At 24.1% G+C, this 18,470-nt stretch overlaps 1 protein-coding gene across 1 annotated transcript; it reads left to right on the forward strand.

Moving 5' to 3' along the window:
- Positions 1-5,698: 5,698 nt before the first annotated feature.
- On the forward strand, positions 5,699-15,419 carry LOC145848153 (uncharacterized). Its single transcript, XM_082953831.1, has 7 exons — positions 5,699-5,794; positions 6,447-6,595; positions 8,191-8,407; positions 10,124-10,207; positions 10,779-10,914; positions 14,311-14,438; positions 15,182-15,419. Exons 1-7 carry the CDS (start codon positions 5,746-5,748, stop codon positions 15,355-15,357), a joined length of 939 nt encoding a protein of 312 aa, XP_082809957.1. The 5' UTR covers positions 5,699-5,745; the 3' UTR covers positions 15,358-15,419.
- Positions 15,420-18,470: the final 3,051 nt, after the last annotated feature.

Consider the following 18,470-nt stretch of genomic DNA (forward strand, 5'->3'; position numbering starts at 1 on the left):
TTTTAGGTAGACTACAACATCAGCTTCAATTCTATGCCAATTGTTTAGAACATGAGTATAAATAGTGAGAAATATCTATAAACTATTATACACTTTTGTTCAATTGAAAAAAACTTTCATATTTTTAAGATAATTTTCTATCTTTACTTCATTTTTCACACTCTTAGTATTTTAGCTTAAAATTTTTCAAGTAGCTTAAATTTGATTGGAAGTAACTATTTCTAGCTACTCCTATTATTAGAAGTCTAAAAGAAAATCGAACTTAGAAGCTCGTAGTGCTAAAATTTTTTTATGATATTATAACTATGAAAAATTAAATTTAAAAATTCGATCTTTATTTATCAGTTTTAAGTTGTACTCAAAATAAAATTGTGATATTCACTTTCTTTTAGAATAAAGATAAAATGTCAGTTTAAAAATGACATGAGGCTTCATGTTTTAACAAAATATGCTAATTCATTGCGACCTAAAGCGGGCCTGAATAGTAAGCTGAAGTTTTGCAGATATTCAAAATCAGATATTCGCGTATTGTGAACACTTATTCACAGCAAACACGTTTTCTAAAAAAATAAAGAGAGCCAACATCTCTTATTCAATATACACAAAAAAAATCTTCAACGACCGTATTGCTTCTAGATATGACATTTTTGTTTAGATTAAACAAAAACATCGAGTTTTTTTAATGACAAAATAGTCCAAATGTTTTTATCTTGTTTATTCTATCTAAAACAAACACATTTCTAAAAAAATTAATGCAGCTAACACTTCTTATTCAATTTAGACAACAAACATCTTAAACGATTCGTGTTGCTTTATAAATATGCATGTTTTTATCTAAATTAAACAAAAACATCGATTTTTTTAAACATATTCCTTTGTAGAAAAATAATTTAAATACTCATTTAAATAGTTGAAACAACATAATCAGAGTTAAGCTAAATATTTAACCAAAATACACAAGTAATAATCACCACAAAAAATTAACACAAAATGGACTGTTTAAACAAAAAACTAATTTAAACAATATTATTAATTAAATGTTTTAGCAGTTAATTTTGATCCTTTATCAAAACTGAGTTGATTATTTAAATTAGGCTAAAGTAATTAATTATTAAAGCTTCTGTAGATAATAAGATGCTAAATGCTAAGTACGTGGCAGAAACAGTTTGAGCAAAGGAATCAATTCAAATTAAAGATCATGTACTAAAAAATATATAACTAGAAACATACTTACACAAATAAAAACATTTATTAGTCCTGGACGTTAAAAGGTATCCAAGAAGTGTGCGACTTGATAACCAAAAGGTTCTTCGTGCACCAGGTCTTAGGACCAAATATTTTGAGCGTTTTTGTTTATGTCGTTCAATAAACTAATAATACTATTAAAACATTTATTGAAAATCCGTTCGCGGTGAAATTCAGTAACTGTATAAATCTTTCAATAAATATTTTTATTAATAAGATATTAATAGAATTACACTTTTTACAACATTTGTGAATGTTATCATATTCAAAGTTTTAAGTCAGTTGTTTGCTAATAGAGATTCAGCAAAGCTGAAGGAATATATAACATGTTGTTTTAACAAAGAAAGAGTATTGTGAAAACTTGTAAATGTAAGCATAGTTTTTACAATATGCACAATTTTCAGTGTGTTCAAACATTGTACTGTTAGTTGAAGTACTGTTTTGAATGATAATAAGTTCTAAGGAACTAGAATGTTCGAAAAGATTAACATAAATTAGTTTAGAAAAGTCAATTTTTTTTTCCTTGCAAATGATTAGTGATACTTATGTATAATTTACCTTCAAAAAGCAAATATGATATTACCTTTAAACAGTAAATCACGATTTGTTTTAGACACAGTAGACTTCATTCGAACTGAAGTAATAGAAAATAAACTCTGAATTGATTAGTCTGACATCTGCTTTATTTTATTGCCGTTGTTAATAACTGTTAAATCTGTCCAGTTTAAAACATAATTGACCGTATATTGTATAGGATTATTTAAATAAAAAAGTTATTATATCAAAGTAAGTAATTTTAAATTCAGTCTTTAATTTATACCAAAATCACAAAAAGTTCATTAATTGAACTGATAGCTATAATAATTAGTAGATAAAGTAAAAGAATTAGGTTTGAAAAAATGAGTAAGCTAACTAGTTTTTTAACTACTATTTTTGATACATATACACATAGTATCTATTTTATTTCTAATTACACTGATTGTTAAATGTATATCGAAACATTATGAACAGATTATATTTTAAGTTTAAAAGCTATAGTTTAGAAAAAATGGATCTTTATTTTTTAGAATATTAAATAAAATAGTTTGAGAGAGTGTAGTCTTCTTACGATTTATTGTTCTTACTTAAGTAGATTTCACAACAAAAGTTAAAAAGTAAAAATATTTTCTACCAAAAAAAACGTCACAATCAACTAGTACAGTTCAGGTTTATACCATCTTCATTATCATTGCACATGTGACAATATATTCAAATAAAATAAAGAATATAGTTGATTTTAGTTAATACATATTCCAATTTCAGTTCAGACGGAAAAGATTTTTAGGATAAACCCAGCTCAAGTTTGTTGAAAACTGTAGAACTAGTTTTGCTTTAAAAGTTATCACTAATCTTTTATTAAATATTTTCATAACTGTTACATAAATTATTGTTTTTATTTTACATAAACGATCAAATTTTAAGTTATAGTTAATTTTTAAGCTTTTTAAAAGTTATTTTAAATAGGAGTGCATTAAGAATTTAGACCTAATTGTCGACCGTTATATCATTACTTACGTGTTTATGAAACATCATATGCCTATAGTTGTAATGCAGTAACTCTGATTGTAAAGTTTTGATCAACAACAAAATAAATTTCTATTTAGACTTCAGTTAGTAGACTGTCTTACTTAAAATTAAATATACTTTAGGTTAAAGTAGTACTACAAAAACAAAACTGTTAAGTGGTTAAACTACTTAACAAATATATTTTATAATGAATAGAACGATGAGTTTTATAAAAAATCTTTTCCATAGCATCCTAGTTTTAGATTAAACTATCGCCATACTTTTGAAAGTCTATTTTAGAAAAAAAAGTTTAGTAGTTATTGATTTTGTTTATTTTCCTAGTAACCATGTGTCTACTATTATCTTTAAATTCCTTTTTTCTCACTTAAATTCAATAAAACTATATTTACTAATACATAAAAGCTATCTTAGTCGTTTTTAATTAGAATAATGAGAAGTTTAGGAGAAAATATAATGTAAGCTAATGTTTTACTTGACTTCCGCTTTGGCTTTAAGCAAAGCAAAACTTTAAAAAAAACTTAAAAACAAAATATAAACAAGTTTTGCAGTGTTTCGTTGTTTTTTATAAAGTTAACTGTTTTGTTTTTTATGTAGTGCAGTGAACTTTTAAGTGTATAAAAAAAATTGTACATCATTTTTATAAAATTTTTATGTTTTTATTTGTTAGTTTATTTTTTTGAAGTTAGTTCTTTCATCAAATACTAAGCGAATTTTTATAACAGTTTACATTTGTAAAATAATAGTTTTTTTTGATGGTTTTTTCACTAGGAAGTATAATTTAAAAGTTAAATCTCAGGTTTAGTTATGTGTCAAATTTTTTTTTTTTTTGATTCAACAAAAACTTAAAATAAATGCTTTTAAAAACTACTATCTGTTAACAAATATAACAACTTATTACTCTTATTTAATTAAAACATTAAACAATTAAAAAATTACCTCTTTGTGGAATAGTATACACAGCTATTTTTTATAAAAACTATATTATTTTGAAAATAAGCAAAAAAAGTAGAGTTTTTGTTGATTTGAAGGACATATTAGGGATAAATTTAAAAACTGTTTTAGTTTTAATTTCTATATTTTGGTCTTTAAATATTTTGACAGCTTTTATATTTTTATGATATTAACGATATTATATTTTAAGTTCAGAACTTTACAATATTTCTTATCAAAACTGCATATAAGAAATAAAACACACTACTATAGTTAGAAATATACTTTTTGCTCATATAAAAGTAAAAAGTCTGCTCATTTTTCTTTAGTATTGTATTTGGTAAAAAAGATTAAGATTTTTTTTTTAATTACAAAAGTTCAATAACAAGCTTATTTCAGTAAAAATAATATAAAATATTCTCAACTTTAAATTTTTATATACACTTGTTTTTATAACTTTATGTATCTTTGTTAAATTATTATAATTAGTTAAGTATTGTTTTAAAATAGTGAAAAGTTTTGACTTAAAAAAAAGAAAAAAAACTTGTATTATAACAATTAGAAAAAACTTAAAATGCCGACATTATTTTCTTTAAAACTTTTTTTTTTGTAAATTCTAAAGCTTACCTTCATTTCATTTAAATATTTTTTCAAACAGTACCCTTTAAAATGAAAATGTTATGTTATTTAATAAGTGATTGATACCATTCTAAAGATTTTTAAGATTTGTATGCTGTTAGAAAAAACATTAATTTTTTGTATTGTATACAAAATGCTATAGTTTGATGACGTATTTGTGCTTCATATAGTGTTTGTTTTAATTTTTTTTCTGGTCTTTTTATATGCTTGATGAAACAGTTTTCATTCAAAAGCTAATAAAGCCATTGTTTAACAAAAACCGAAGTAATTAAATTGATTTGTACAGAAGTATTTTATTATACTTTCTAGACAAACTAATGTTTTATTAAAATATTTTAGATCAACCACTGTTTGTATATGTTGTAAAAATCTAATAAATGCAATTATAAAACGTACTTAAGGTTGGTTACCTGTATTAAAACATTGTGTATCGTCGAAAGCAAAAAAAATGTTGATGAAGACATTAAAAAGCAGCTAGTGTACATGTTTATAAATAAACTTTATAAACTAAATTTTTTTTATACACTTTATACGTTATTGACAGATGTATACCACAACATATTACTGTTTATAGAAAAAAAAATTAAATAAAACTTTACCTTGTATTACTAAGTTTTTTCTTGTAATTTAATGTACTTTCAAAATTTACTTAAGTTTTGTTACCCAACTATAGAAACTAGTAATTATCAAATATTTTTTTATTAAAAGTAAAATAAACTGGTACTAACACAAGTTTAATAAAAAAAATACTTGGCTTAGTTGTCTATGAGGTTTAATATACCCCCTTTAATATTTAAATTTGGTAGACATCTAGAAACAAAATACATCTTTTGAATTAAGTGAATCAATTTTTTAGATCTTAAATAAGCTAATTACTAGTTAGAACATAATTTACAAGTAGCAGTTTAAACAAATGGTAAAAAAAAACATACTTCCTTAAGTAGTTTAAATACTTTTTCTTTTCTACTAAATAAAGTTTATGTGCATTTAACAACAAATTATTTATTTAACATTCTAAAAGAAGCTAAATGAAAAATGTTTTGGTTTCAATTTTTTTTTTAGCTTTAAACGCATGAAATTTTTTATCGAAAACTGTTTTACTTAAAAGCTGTGTGCTTTTTATGTTTAGATAGATTTACACTAAACATATGAAGTTAGGTTAGGTTTTTGTAGATGAGTTTATTATACTATTTTATTAAGTAATATATAGGTAAAGTTGGAGTACTCCGGATTAATTTTGAAAATAGTCTTGTGTGTCAGAAAAATATCAACTACGAGTCAATCTAGTTGCGCAATTATCTAAACTAGTACTTACAACAGATATTTAATTAATAATAAATAAATTAAAAAAAGAAACCTAAGGAAATGTGGCATCGGTTTGCATTCGTCATAACAGTACTTTTTATATTGAAATGTAAGTTTAAATTTACATTATACATGCAAGAATGCGAACCTTTCTTACTTTTTACAAATAAGTTAAATGAAAATTGTTAGATACATATAAAATTATAAAATATAAAACATATGAAAATTGCATATAGTATTTAGAAGTAAAAGCATCTACCAAGACTCTGTTGTAGTTTACAATTATAAATAATAAATAAAACTCTAACGACAACATTTTTTAAGCATGTGTTATAAAAAGTTCATTTATATAAAACTTATTCAGGATCAATAGCTTTACAAGCAGAAGGTTTCAAGTGATAAGTATATGATCAAAGACGTCTCAAAAGTATAAAACAGAACTAGTTGCTGAATACTTTATAGTTAAAAAGCAGTTTTAATTTTCTTTTTCAATAACAACAATTTTAAATGTGGAAAAGTTTAAAGATGCTTACACCCTCTGCTTGTAAGGCTCAGTAAGTTTTTGAAGTTTTACGCCTTAGTATACCTACAAATATTTTCTTAAAACTAATACAATTTTTCATAACTTGAAGACTTTTAAAGAAGTGCATGTTTTATACAAGACATAGATAATAAAACAAACACTTTTGCACTTAAATTTTAAACTTTCTAAATATCAAATAAGCTTTTTTATTTCGTTTCAAATTATTTTTTTTTTTAAGTTAAACCATCTGAAACATGCGTATGTGAAGACGCTCTAAATACAGCAAATGAGTGTAACAAGTTTCTCACTTATGTTAAGGGGCAAGTAAATTACAACTCAACCAAAACTAGCAACCTCACTGCTAATTCTGAATTGCAGAAAGCTGTTGTAAGTTAATAACATTTTAGAACTGTATCTAAATGGTTTTCAACATATATTAAATTGTAACAATTATATACTTCTTTAATTAAGATTCAAAACTAAATAAACTTTTAACCAAGTACAGCACTATTAATTTTTGTCAAAGTGACTAGGCTTCAACTTTTATTATTTTTTTTTAGTTTCAAGTAACTTCTTTAAAAACATGGCTGTAAAACAACTAAGAGATTTTAGAGCATATTTTTTATATCTAATAAAGTTTTGCTATCTATTTTACTGCTAGATTGCTTGTTTCCTAAGCTTACAAAACTACGTTTTGAACTAACTTTCATTAAACAACTGAAGTTAACTGCTTATAAAGTGCAGTCAAAATAAAAACAATTTACAAAATTTAGCAACAAACTTTTTTAACTTGTTGCTTTAATTTTTACAAACTAGACTATAGAGACTACTACTCTATATACCCTGACTGTTTTTTTTTTAGTTTTGTAGAATATTTCTTTTTGGTTAAAACAACAATTTTAATTGACTACCTAAACTTTTTTCTTGTTTTTAGGAGCTCAGTCTAACTTTTTGATGTTACTGTACTAGTATGTATACAATTTGTTTTGAAGTTAAACGAGCAATTTGTTTTATCATATTTATTTTCACTTTAATGTACTTTTAATAAAAAGTTTTGCTAAAAATAAGAAAGTCTTTTGTCAACGTTTAAATTGATTAAAATTTTGGTTTTATAAGTATTCTTAAAGTTTTTTGAACCATAAAAAAAACGCTCAAAATATTTGGTCCTAGGACCTGGTGCACAAAGAACCTCACGGTTATCGAGTCGCACACCACGGATAAATTTTAAATGTCTTGTCCGGGACATTTTAAATTTATTTCTATTACTTAATTTTTATTCAATTTTTTCTAGTTACACATAGTTTTCATAGCCTAAAACAACTTCCAACTACTTTTTCGTTTTAAAAAAGGTTTACAGATTAGTATTTTAAAAATTGCTTATAAAAGACACAAATTTTAAAGAACGTATTGTTTATTAGAACTTTTATGCAACATTTTCAAATTATTACTGTTTATTATCAACTCAATTCCAAGTAAATTTGATGCAGGATTTTTTATATTTTAACAAAAACTTTTTTATAAACGAAAAATTTGCTTTACATTATAATGTAAAAGTTTATATTTTATCGTTAAAAGAAAAATTTCACTAAAATTAATTAGTTTTTAATTTGAGAAGATAAATGAGATAACTTTTAAAAACACACTATATGTAAAGTTTGACATTAAGAAAATAAAAACGTTTACGAAAAAACGACGTGTCTTAAACTATTATAATTTTTTTCTTAATAAATAGTGTTCACTAAAGGTTTATATATAACACCCATTGTTAGTTTAAGTGAAAAACTTTTTTACTATTACTATTTTTAAGTTCCTTAAAATAAAACAAATATTAGGTTTTTGTTGGAGAAAAAAAAAATTTAGTGTTTTAGTGTTTCATTATACATTTTATGCCATAAATAGAATCATAGTAAATAGTTATACATTATTCGAATTGAAAAAACATGCAGCAGAAAAAAAATTTTACAAACATTTTTATCTCGCAGATAAGTGGTACAGTATGCAATTTCAAAATATGGAATAAACAGGATGTCAATAACAGTTTTTTGTTCTTAATACAGTTTGTTAGAAGTAGCAGCGATGCTAATGATGTTTTTGTGTCGAAAGTTGTCGCTAACTTAGAAGCAAATTTTGACAAAACTTCAACAATTGAAAAAATATACGGAAAGAGTAGCAATGCTACTCGCTTTTCTATATTTGTAGGTATGAAATATTTGTTAGTTTTTGCTGATCTTTAATATTTCAATATAAAAAATAATTTTACAATAATTAAATTAGACTTAACGGTAGTAGTTTTCTAAGCTTTTTTGCTTTATGCTCTTAAATATCCAAAATATGTTCATTTTTAATCTTAAAAATGCGGCAATTCAAACTCATATTTGATTATTTCTGTTTTCTAACAACTTGATAATAAAATGCAACACGTTTAACTTATACTATTAAATAAAGTTCGAAACTTTTTTTCGAGGATTGCTGTACATGAAATACAAAAATTATTATTCAATAAAAAACCCCAACAAGTGAATCATTTTATACTACTATAAATATAACGTAACAATTCAAATATTTTTATAGATGTATACGTTTGTATAGTCTACTTGTGGGTTTATTGAGTACGAACCTTTATACTTTAAATTGAGTATAATAAGAAAAATACTATAGAACTCTAGAATAAACCTAACATTTAAAGGTTTACCAACTTATGGGCCGAAAAACGTTCAAGAAGTACTTAATATAGATAGACTTTTAATTTAAAAAAAATGTAAAATGTTTTTTAAATTTATTAAGTAAAATTGCAAAAAAAAGACTTTAAAATATCTTTTCGAAAATATATGAAATCAAATCAATTTATTTAGATAATTTATTTAATGATGCTCTTTTTCACGGTTAATTTCATAATTTTAAAGGCATCGTTTTATTTTTAGCAAAAATCCTTAAAATGGCCTAGCGCCAACTAGTATAACTTCAGTTGTAGCCGGATTTTTAAATTTCGTTCGGAGATATCAAAGGTTTGAGTATTAAATTTGATTTCTGACCACTAATTTTCAGAAATAAATTCAAAAGTTTGTTTTTCTTATTTACAAATGCAGGTCAACTGTGAATTATACACTTAGTTTTTATATAATGTAGTAAAAGCTGATGAAGAAACATTCTTATTCTAGAGACCGAAAAAATTGAGTATAACACTTGTATGTAAAGATGAGCGAAAATTAAGTGATCTACGGGATCTGGATATTCGGATTCGGATCCAGCCGGATGTTATTTTGAAAAAACTATTCGGATTTGGTAGAACACCAGACTTTTTATACTTAATTATTGTTTTATAGCTTAGAAAAATCTAGAGTGTAAAAGTCTTTGCCGCTCTTTAGCGTCTTCTAAGTTGAATAAAATCACTTTGGTTGTTGTTTCTTACAGTTTAAAAATAAGAAAAATTGTAATAATGTCTGTAATAGAATAATGCATTATGAAATGAAAACACACTTCACAGCTTAATATAAATAGGAAAGAAAATAGTTATGAAATTAAACATCATACATTTAGTATTCTTTTAAAACTTTAGAAATATCAAGTTTTGTAATAGTTTTAAACTTGTGATTTAATTAAAAAGAAAATAATTAAATTCGGATTCGGTAGATCACTAGTAAAAATGTTTTTGCAAAATAATCAAGTAGAAACTTGAAGTACAACTACTTTTCTAAGCAAGTTCTACATAGATGTTCGTATTTTTTATACAGTTGAAATTGGTCGAATTAAGTATTGCGTGCAACATCAGTTGTTTTGACTTTCCGACGGGCTTTACATATTTGAATCAATACGACTTAATAACGCCTTGTTGCCTTATAAACAAATTTGAAATATAGTTTTTTTGTTAACATTGTTCTAAAAACTATCTGTTTTATATTAAGTTTAAACATTCAGACGTTGATGAGTGCCTGTCTAGTTTGGACAACTGTGTTGAAGATTTTAAATGCTTAAACAATGAAAGAAGTTTTGAATGCAAATGTAAGTTAAAAAAAAGTTTCAATCTATTTATTTATAGTTATTTAGAATATTTTTAGAGATTTTTTGATGGTTTCGAGACTGTTTTTTCTCCTTAACTAGAACAAGTCTTTAAGGTTTGGAAAAATAGTTGTCTGTTATTTTAAACAGTATTATTTTTACGTATACTTAGACAAACAATATAGTTCTTTGTTTTCATTTGAGATCTTTACTTTAATTTAATTTAGATAAGATCATAAATAAGTAGACTGTTTGTTCTTATTTCGTATGTTGTATACATTTACTGGTTTATAAAATTTAATCTAACAATTTTAGAAAACAAATTATAAGAACAGTAAATGACTAAAGTTTTTTTTTTTGTACTGTCTAAACTATACGTTCTAATTTTGTTAATACACTAGGTTAGTTGTGATTATGCATTAGTAGTTTTATTATTTTACTATTTTTATTTCAATCATTAAACTGTTTTATTTATTTTTTTAATGTGTTATGTGAATTAAATCAGAGGTATATTTTACAAAACTTTTGTTTAAAATTTTCTCAGTTACAACATAATTTTTACTATTTTTCACAGACAAATATTGTAAAGTTGAAGATTTACAACGGATTCCAAACAACGCAATAAGAAAAAGAATAATTTCAGCTGATTCTGAAGAAAAGAATCAAAACCTTGTTCCCTGGGGATCACAAATTATAACTACATGTAAAGAGTTAGAACTTAAATTTGGTACTTTATTTTTGCATCTCTTTAAAAATTGTTATAATTACGCTGTTGTAGTGTTTTTATAAAGACATGTAAACGAGATTAATTGCTTTTTTATATACTTACTTTAAAAGATAAACTAGAACTGTCTCATAAAATTTAGTTGAATTTTATAATTTTTTTTATAGACTTTGTATTTGTTGCATCAAGTATTTTGGTAAACTTATAAAGCAATGTATTTTAACACTGTTGTTGTTGTTGGTTGTTGTTGTTGTTGTTGTTAAGGTTTGAAAACATTTGAACTTATAAGTTTGAATAAAAATAACACTCTGTTCTTTTACAAAAATATTTAAAATGTAACAATTAAATATCACTCATACTAATAAGTTATTAGTTCAATTTAAGAATCTAGAAATACAATATAACTTTCATTTGAAAGTACAAAACATCATTAGAACAGTATTTCAGTTATGACAGTTAAAAATTATACAATTAACACAAACATATATAACTTCTACATCAACTAATAAAATACTGCAACGGGAAAGACCGATTTTACACGGATGAAATTTTTGTTTTTTTCTTTTTTTTTATTAGTTGAATTTTAATCAATTTATAACTTAACTTTAATTGATAATAAACATGCACAAGGATCATAATTCACGATAATAAACTAGCATATCTTTAGCTTGCTTTTAATTACATCTAACTAATACTTCAATTATTATTAAACAGTTAATCAAACACAGTTTCTTAATTATACGTAGTTTTAGTAATATTAATATTTATATTTGATCTAAGTTTAGTTTTATTTCAAGTTATTTTTAGCTTAATAAATTTTTTTTGAGATGAGTCTAAGTCTATTTTTTTGTTTGATTACTATTTCAATAAACTTTTAAATGTTTTGTTTTCAATTTAGTTTAATATAAGTAAAACATTTATAAAGTTTTTAATAAATCTAATTATCCTAAACCTCAGCTGTAAAAAATGGCACCTATGTACAATTGATGCTTCTTGTAAATCAGGTACCTATATGTTAAACTAGTTTTTATTTAGTTTGTAATATATTAAAGTGTTTTATAAATTTAAGTGTAGTATAAACTTTAGTAGCTGATAATTTTTTTGATTTTTTGATTTTCACACAATTTAACACAAGTCCTGGACAAGACGTTAAAAGGTATCCGTGGTTTGCAACTCGATAGGTCCTAGGACCAAATATTTTTAGCGTCTTTTTTTTTGTCGTTCAATATATTATATAAGGCTTATGTCATCTTTTATTTTCGTTACTTCAACTTTGTTGGTTTCCCAATAAAAAAATAATTTCTTCACATAAAGTTTTACGTTGGTTCAAAAATATTTTGTGTTATAGCTTTGTATGTCATGTAAAAAACAGGTTTTTGTTAACTTGAATTTTTGAGACATTTTTCATATAAGTAGCAACATATTGCTTTAATTTGATCTTCACAACTTTCAATTAGTTTTACTTTGATTTTATTGCTACAAGGAAGTAAAATTAGTTAAACGGTTAGCAACAAACTACTATAAATAATCAAAATGATAAAATTAAATCAGAAACAATTGGAAAAGTAGTTAGTTTTAGTTTTATACTAAGAACCAAAAGCTTTAAAACTTTAAAGAAATCAGTTTTCCAAAAAACTTATGTTACTAAAAACTCCTGCTATAATCTACCAAAACTATTGGTCGCATTACATTTACTATAGAATTTATGTTAAGAAAAAGCTCAGTACTAATTTTTATCAATTTTAACTAATTTAACTAAATGCACTTATTTATTTACTAAATACGTTCTTAACATTTTCTTCAGCAATCATTTCTGCCAATATCTCTTAAAGTTTAATAACTACTGGCGAAGTGTATACTCTATATTGTTCCTCAACGATAAACTTTCGTATAAAACTTATTTAATTAAAAAATAATTCTGTAAATCAATAAGCAAGAAGAAGACTAACTATTTGTTTTTTTTTCTAAATTTATAACTTAAGTTTAGTTTTTTAATAGTAATTGTGTTATTACAAGTTGTATTTTTAACTTATTTATACGTTAATTAAAAGACCTAGACTTAAAAAGTAAATAACAACTTTAAGCATATAAAAAATTAATTAGACAAAAATAATTCATCAGAGACATCCAACCCAGACAAAAACTTGTACTTTACGTCAATTTTAAAGTTTTGAGACAAAGTTTACCGTTTTCAAACTAAATAACAGATAATATCAAATAATTTTTATAAATTACAAATGATATTGGCTTATTCTAAGGTAATTACATTTTTTCAATAAATGGTTGTGTAATGTTTGCATTAATCATATTAATATCATGTTTTTGTTCATATAATTTTAATTGTATAGTAAAGTGTCATTATAGTTTGTTAAAAAAAATCTGATACTGTCAACTTTGAGATTTAGTGCGTACCTTGCGCGAGTGGGTACCTCTAAAAGTACGTACCTAATCGATGTCCCTGTAACAGGATATCAAGTTGCACTTGATTTCTGTTTAGACTTGACGGAAGTTTTGAGCTAAAATCATTGTTTATTCAAGTGATTAAGAAAAAGCTCGAAAGGTCAAGTTTTATACTGATGCAAGTTTAAAACAGTTAACAAAAGGAGAAAACAAAGTGCAGACAAGAAATGACTGATGTAATGTTGTAAAAAGTTAAGAACGCGGCTATTTAAACCAGCCACAGAAAGTAGTGATGGATCCTAGCCACAGCCTGCTGCAGTAAAGATGTTGTTTATGTTGAATAGGCACTTATATTGTATTCTTGTGTTACTTAAAGTATTTGTTTAACTATGTTACTTTTTATATTATGTTTTATTAAAATCCTAAGTAGTTGAATCTTATTTTGTTTTATACATTCTTGAAGTATATTCCTGTTAGATTGATTCGTGTGTTAAGTTTTGACTACCTTTAAAGTAGTTTCTAAAGTATGATATTATTTATATTTTTATTAGTGTTTGCAATTGTTCTTTAACACAACATGTTCATTCATTGTCATGCCTAGTTTTATATAGAGTAGCCCTAAGTTATACTGAGTATAAGCATTTAGTATTAGTCTACTTTATTATTTAAGTTACCTACATCCATAGGTTACATCCCTACTGAAATAGTTGAAATGTTGGCGAAATTCTTTTGAATTTTTTAGTTATTAGTCATCTTCTACTCGAAATATATTGCTTTAAAACGAGTAATATTTTTTTATTAGTACTTACTTATACTTATTAATTATTCAATCAGAATTTGTTCGTTTCATAATCATAAACTAATTGAATTTTCAACTAAGTTCATACTAAAATTATTATTCAAAAAGGGTATTTAAATCTGTACAACACAAACTGTTGCTTTAATGTAAAAAACAGAAAAACAATAAAAAAATTTACTACAGCAACTATCAGCTAGAAATTGACGGCGAAGACAAAAGCGAAGAAAATGAACAGAAATTCCAAGGCTTTGTAATAACTTGTGATGCCACTGTTTGGACAAACAACGAAAAAACTGTAGAATGCATTATAAGTAATTAAAAAATACACCATACTTTCGTACCCCACTAATTTTATTTTGTCGAAATAAGTTTATAAATGCTTATAAATTACATTTTAAAATTGTCTCTGCAATGGAAAAGTTCTATAAAAAAATTAATTTTAAACGAACATTTTCTAAGTTCTTGTTGGTAATATTAAAAGTGTTGGAATTTTTTTTTGTGTATTATATGATGAGTTACAAAATATATATAAACTTTAAACGAAAAATAAAAAGGGTCGTTTAGGCGTTTGAACGTATTAAAAATCATATTTTTGTCGTTGACAGTGTTAGGTTTAATTTTAATATACAATTTATATTTCAATGAAGTTTAAAAATGTAAGGATTTTTTCTATATTAAAAACAAAAGTTTACTTATACGCGATGTTTTATTGATACTTTATAGACAGTAGACTAAAAGTTTTCTTTGTGCAAGTATTTGATAAAATTTTATTAAATTACATTTCATGAAGTATAAATCACAACCGCTTTTCTTATACATTTTTCGTTAGATAGTTTATACTCTCATAGCAAACCGATATAATAATAAATAACATTTTTTGTTTTTTTAATTTTTATATGTTCTGCCACAGTCTGTTTTGACTATTCTCAATATTTCTTAAAATTCGGATGACGAAAATTTCTATTAAATGTTCTTTTTTAATTTTGAACGTGTTTTAGTTTTAATTATATTGATTAATATTTCTCGTAAAAAAATCAACTTTATGATTAAACAGGTACGGAATTTAAAGTAGCTTTGATTGCTTCAACTGTGAGTGGCATAATTATTTTGTTTGTATCAACTGCCTTGTGTATGAGTTGGTGCAACAGAAGATCTAAGAAGAAGAACACAGATATAGAAGAAGAGTTTGTTCTTGATTATAGAAATTGGGAGGAAATTCAAAGAGAATAAACGAGTTTATTAAAACTAGGTCATTGATATAATGCTGTGACAAAAGTTATGTCAATTTTTTTCTTTCGTTACTAATTTTTTATGTAAACGTTTTTCAAAAGTAGAGATAAACTATACTGTGAAATCAGAACTTTTGTAATTATGTAAAAACACTTTTTACTTTAAAATTAGTAGTTTTAGCAAATACCTGAAAAAAATATAAAATAGTTTAGCACTAACTTTTATTTGCTATAAGGACTTTTTAAATATTTTTAAGGCATAATCATTAATGATGAATATAGTTTTTAATTTGTAATTATCTTTTTAAGTGAACTTATTTTTAATAGCATCAAATATTCAGCATTTATATTTTACTTTTTTTATGACTTTGAAACAAATTTTTTAGTAATTTTGTTCAAATATTTTTATAATTATTTGTGGAAAATACAAAGCTATTACTTTATTATATTTTCATCTTACATTTCGTTTTTTTAATAAAATTAATGTTTTTTTATATAATTGTTTACGTTAAGTTTTTATTCGATTTTAATCATTTCATATAAACATTTAAATTCATACCTTTTAGATAGAAGTTTAAAGAAATAAACTTCAAATAAACGACAATTATTTGTAAAACTGAAAAGTAGTTTGTATAGTTCATTATATTAGTATTATTATTACTATTATTTGATATTTGCTATTAGATATTTTATGATACTTATTATTGATATTTATTATTCAATTTTATTAGATTAAACATTTATAAAAAGAATACCTTTTAGGAGTTTAATTTGTACTTTAGAAATTATGGTTATAGCTCAAGGATTGGTAAATTGCAGTCTAAATGCGGCCCATAAAGCCAAAATCTTCTGCCAACAATTTACTTTCTAGCTAAAAATGTTTAAATACTACCAACGAAATATTTACAGAAAAAAATAAAGTTGTTCTGTTAAAAACTATAAACTAAGTTCTTAATTTAATAATTACTAATTAATACTGATAATATTTACTAATGTTGTATATAACATTTTTAGTTTAAGCTAGTATTTTTTATCTATTACTACAATTATTTAGAAATAATTGCGGCCACAAAAGACTTTTTCTTTATAGTGCGATCTGCAAGCAACTTTTTCTAGAAAAAATTGATCCGTGAAATATAAAAGGCCGCCGACCCTTACTATAACTCAAGCTAATAAGGATAAATTTCTGAGTGTTAAGATTGAATTAGCTTGTCCGCATTAAAAATCCATTTTTTAGTCGTAATTAAAACTTTATTTTTTTAAATATTTACTAATGTTTTACTATAATAGCTACTGTCTTGTTTTTTCTGAAAACCAGGAATCAACAGCCTTTTGTAAGTAACCGTCTAGTTTGACAGAAAAAGTTTTCGTCAAACTACTGTGTTGCAAAAGTCTTCTGCGGGTCGTAGTTACATAAAAAAATTGTATTAATCAATAAAAAATACTATTTTAGACCAAAAAATTGATAACCTTTGCAATAATGAAGCACTGATAGTTGTTATTTAATAAATGAAGAGCCTCAAATTAAGTTTTTTATACAAAAACTTTAAAAAAATTTTTTTTAAATTGTACATTATTTAAAAAATGCACAAGGGCCGCAGATTTGTGCTCTGTAGGCCGCAGTTTGCCGACCCTGTCATAAAGTATATCTAGTTTTTTTTTCAATTTGTTTGTTTTATGAGGTAATAAAAAATAATTCCTCCGATCTTTTAATTATTAATAATTTTGAACTATTTAATGACCATTTTTTTATGATTTAATCTGATATGTAATCGTTGTACATCATCTTCAGACTTTATTGTTTTATGACATCTATCCACATAATATGTAGTCATAGTGACACTTTGTGATTAGTAGAAAACTTGTGTTGAATAAAACCTTTAAGCAGATATGTTTTCTTTTAGTCCAGTATAATTATTGAGGATTTTAATTCATATTATTATTATTATTAGACTATTAGTGTAGTATACTAGATCTATAGTTTCAATTAAAGCCTAGGCTTTATGTCGAAACACCTCGAATTTAAACATTAATTTCTTGAGTAGTTATTTTAGTTTTATTTTATAAACTAGCCCTATAAAGTTGTATACAGTCTGGATCTTAAAAATATAGTTATTAGATAGGGTTTGAATTAAAGAAAATAAAGTTTTCCAAAACTACAAGAAGTTAATTTTACTGTGTAAGAGGATAACAAAACTTAGGACTTATTTTTTTTACAATTTAGCTAAAACGTATTTTTATACAGTTAAATATAAGTATGATAGTAAGCACGAGGTACTATTTTAGAGCTGTACTATTATCTTTTGTAGGTAACAAAACTGTTTTTCCTTTTCAAAAAAAAAAGGTTTTAAATTAGTTTTTATAATTAGTTTTTTTATTATTATTACTAATCTGTAACAATTATAAATTATATTAACCATTTTTTTAAATATTTTTGTTGGTATTTAATATTTTTTATAAGTATTCTCCAAGCTATATGGCTACTATAAGATATCTTAAGAATATTAAATAATATTATTAAAATGTCCTATAAATAGATACTTTTAAAATTAAGTTTACGAAATAATTTCATTTTACAATTGTTAAATGTATGTTTATTTCAGAAATAAAACAATAACAGTAAAAAAAATTCTACAGAATTAATGAATATATAATTTTGTAGCTTTGTTTTTAAACTTGGATCTACCAAAGTTTCACAGTTGCTTAGAGTACGAATAAGTGTAAGTTTTTCAACTGCTCAATATGTAGTATAGTCTGTGTTTTAATTTTACCTCTAAACTAAGTGCTAAAACATTTAGATACAGTTTTATAAATAGTTTCTTAATATAAAACTTTAGACTATGTACGTATTTACTAAACTATCACGATTTATTTTACCTTTATAAAAACTTTTGATACTTTTAATAAATTTAGCCGAAATTGTTATGCTAACATAAGTTTATATTTTAAACTTTGATTTATTTACCCATAAGTTCATTAATTAAATGTAAGTAGTTTTTAAGGTGTGAAATTGAATTCTCTTAAAATAACATTTAAAACAAAAAAATTATAAGTACTAAATTATCATAAAAAAGCTAAAAGTTCATAAAACATAAGCTCAAAATCTTAAAATAT

Source organism: Thalia democratica, chromosome 1, assembly GCF_965202585.1.
Source record: "Thalia democratica chromosome 1, ktThaDemo2.hap1.1, whole genome shotgun sequence".
Lineage (NCBI taxonomy): Eukaryota > Metazoa > Chordata > Thaliacea > Salpida > Salpidae > Thalia > Thalia democratica.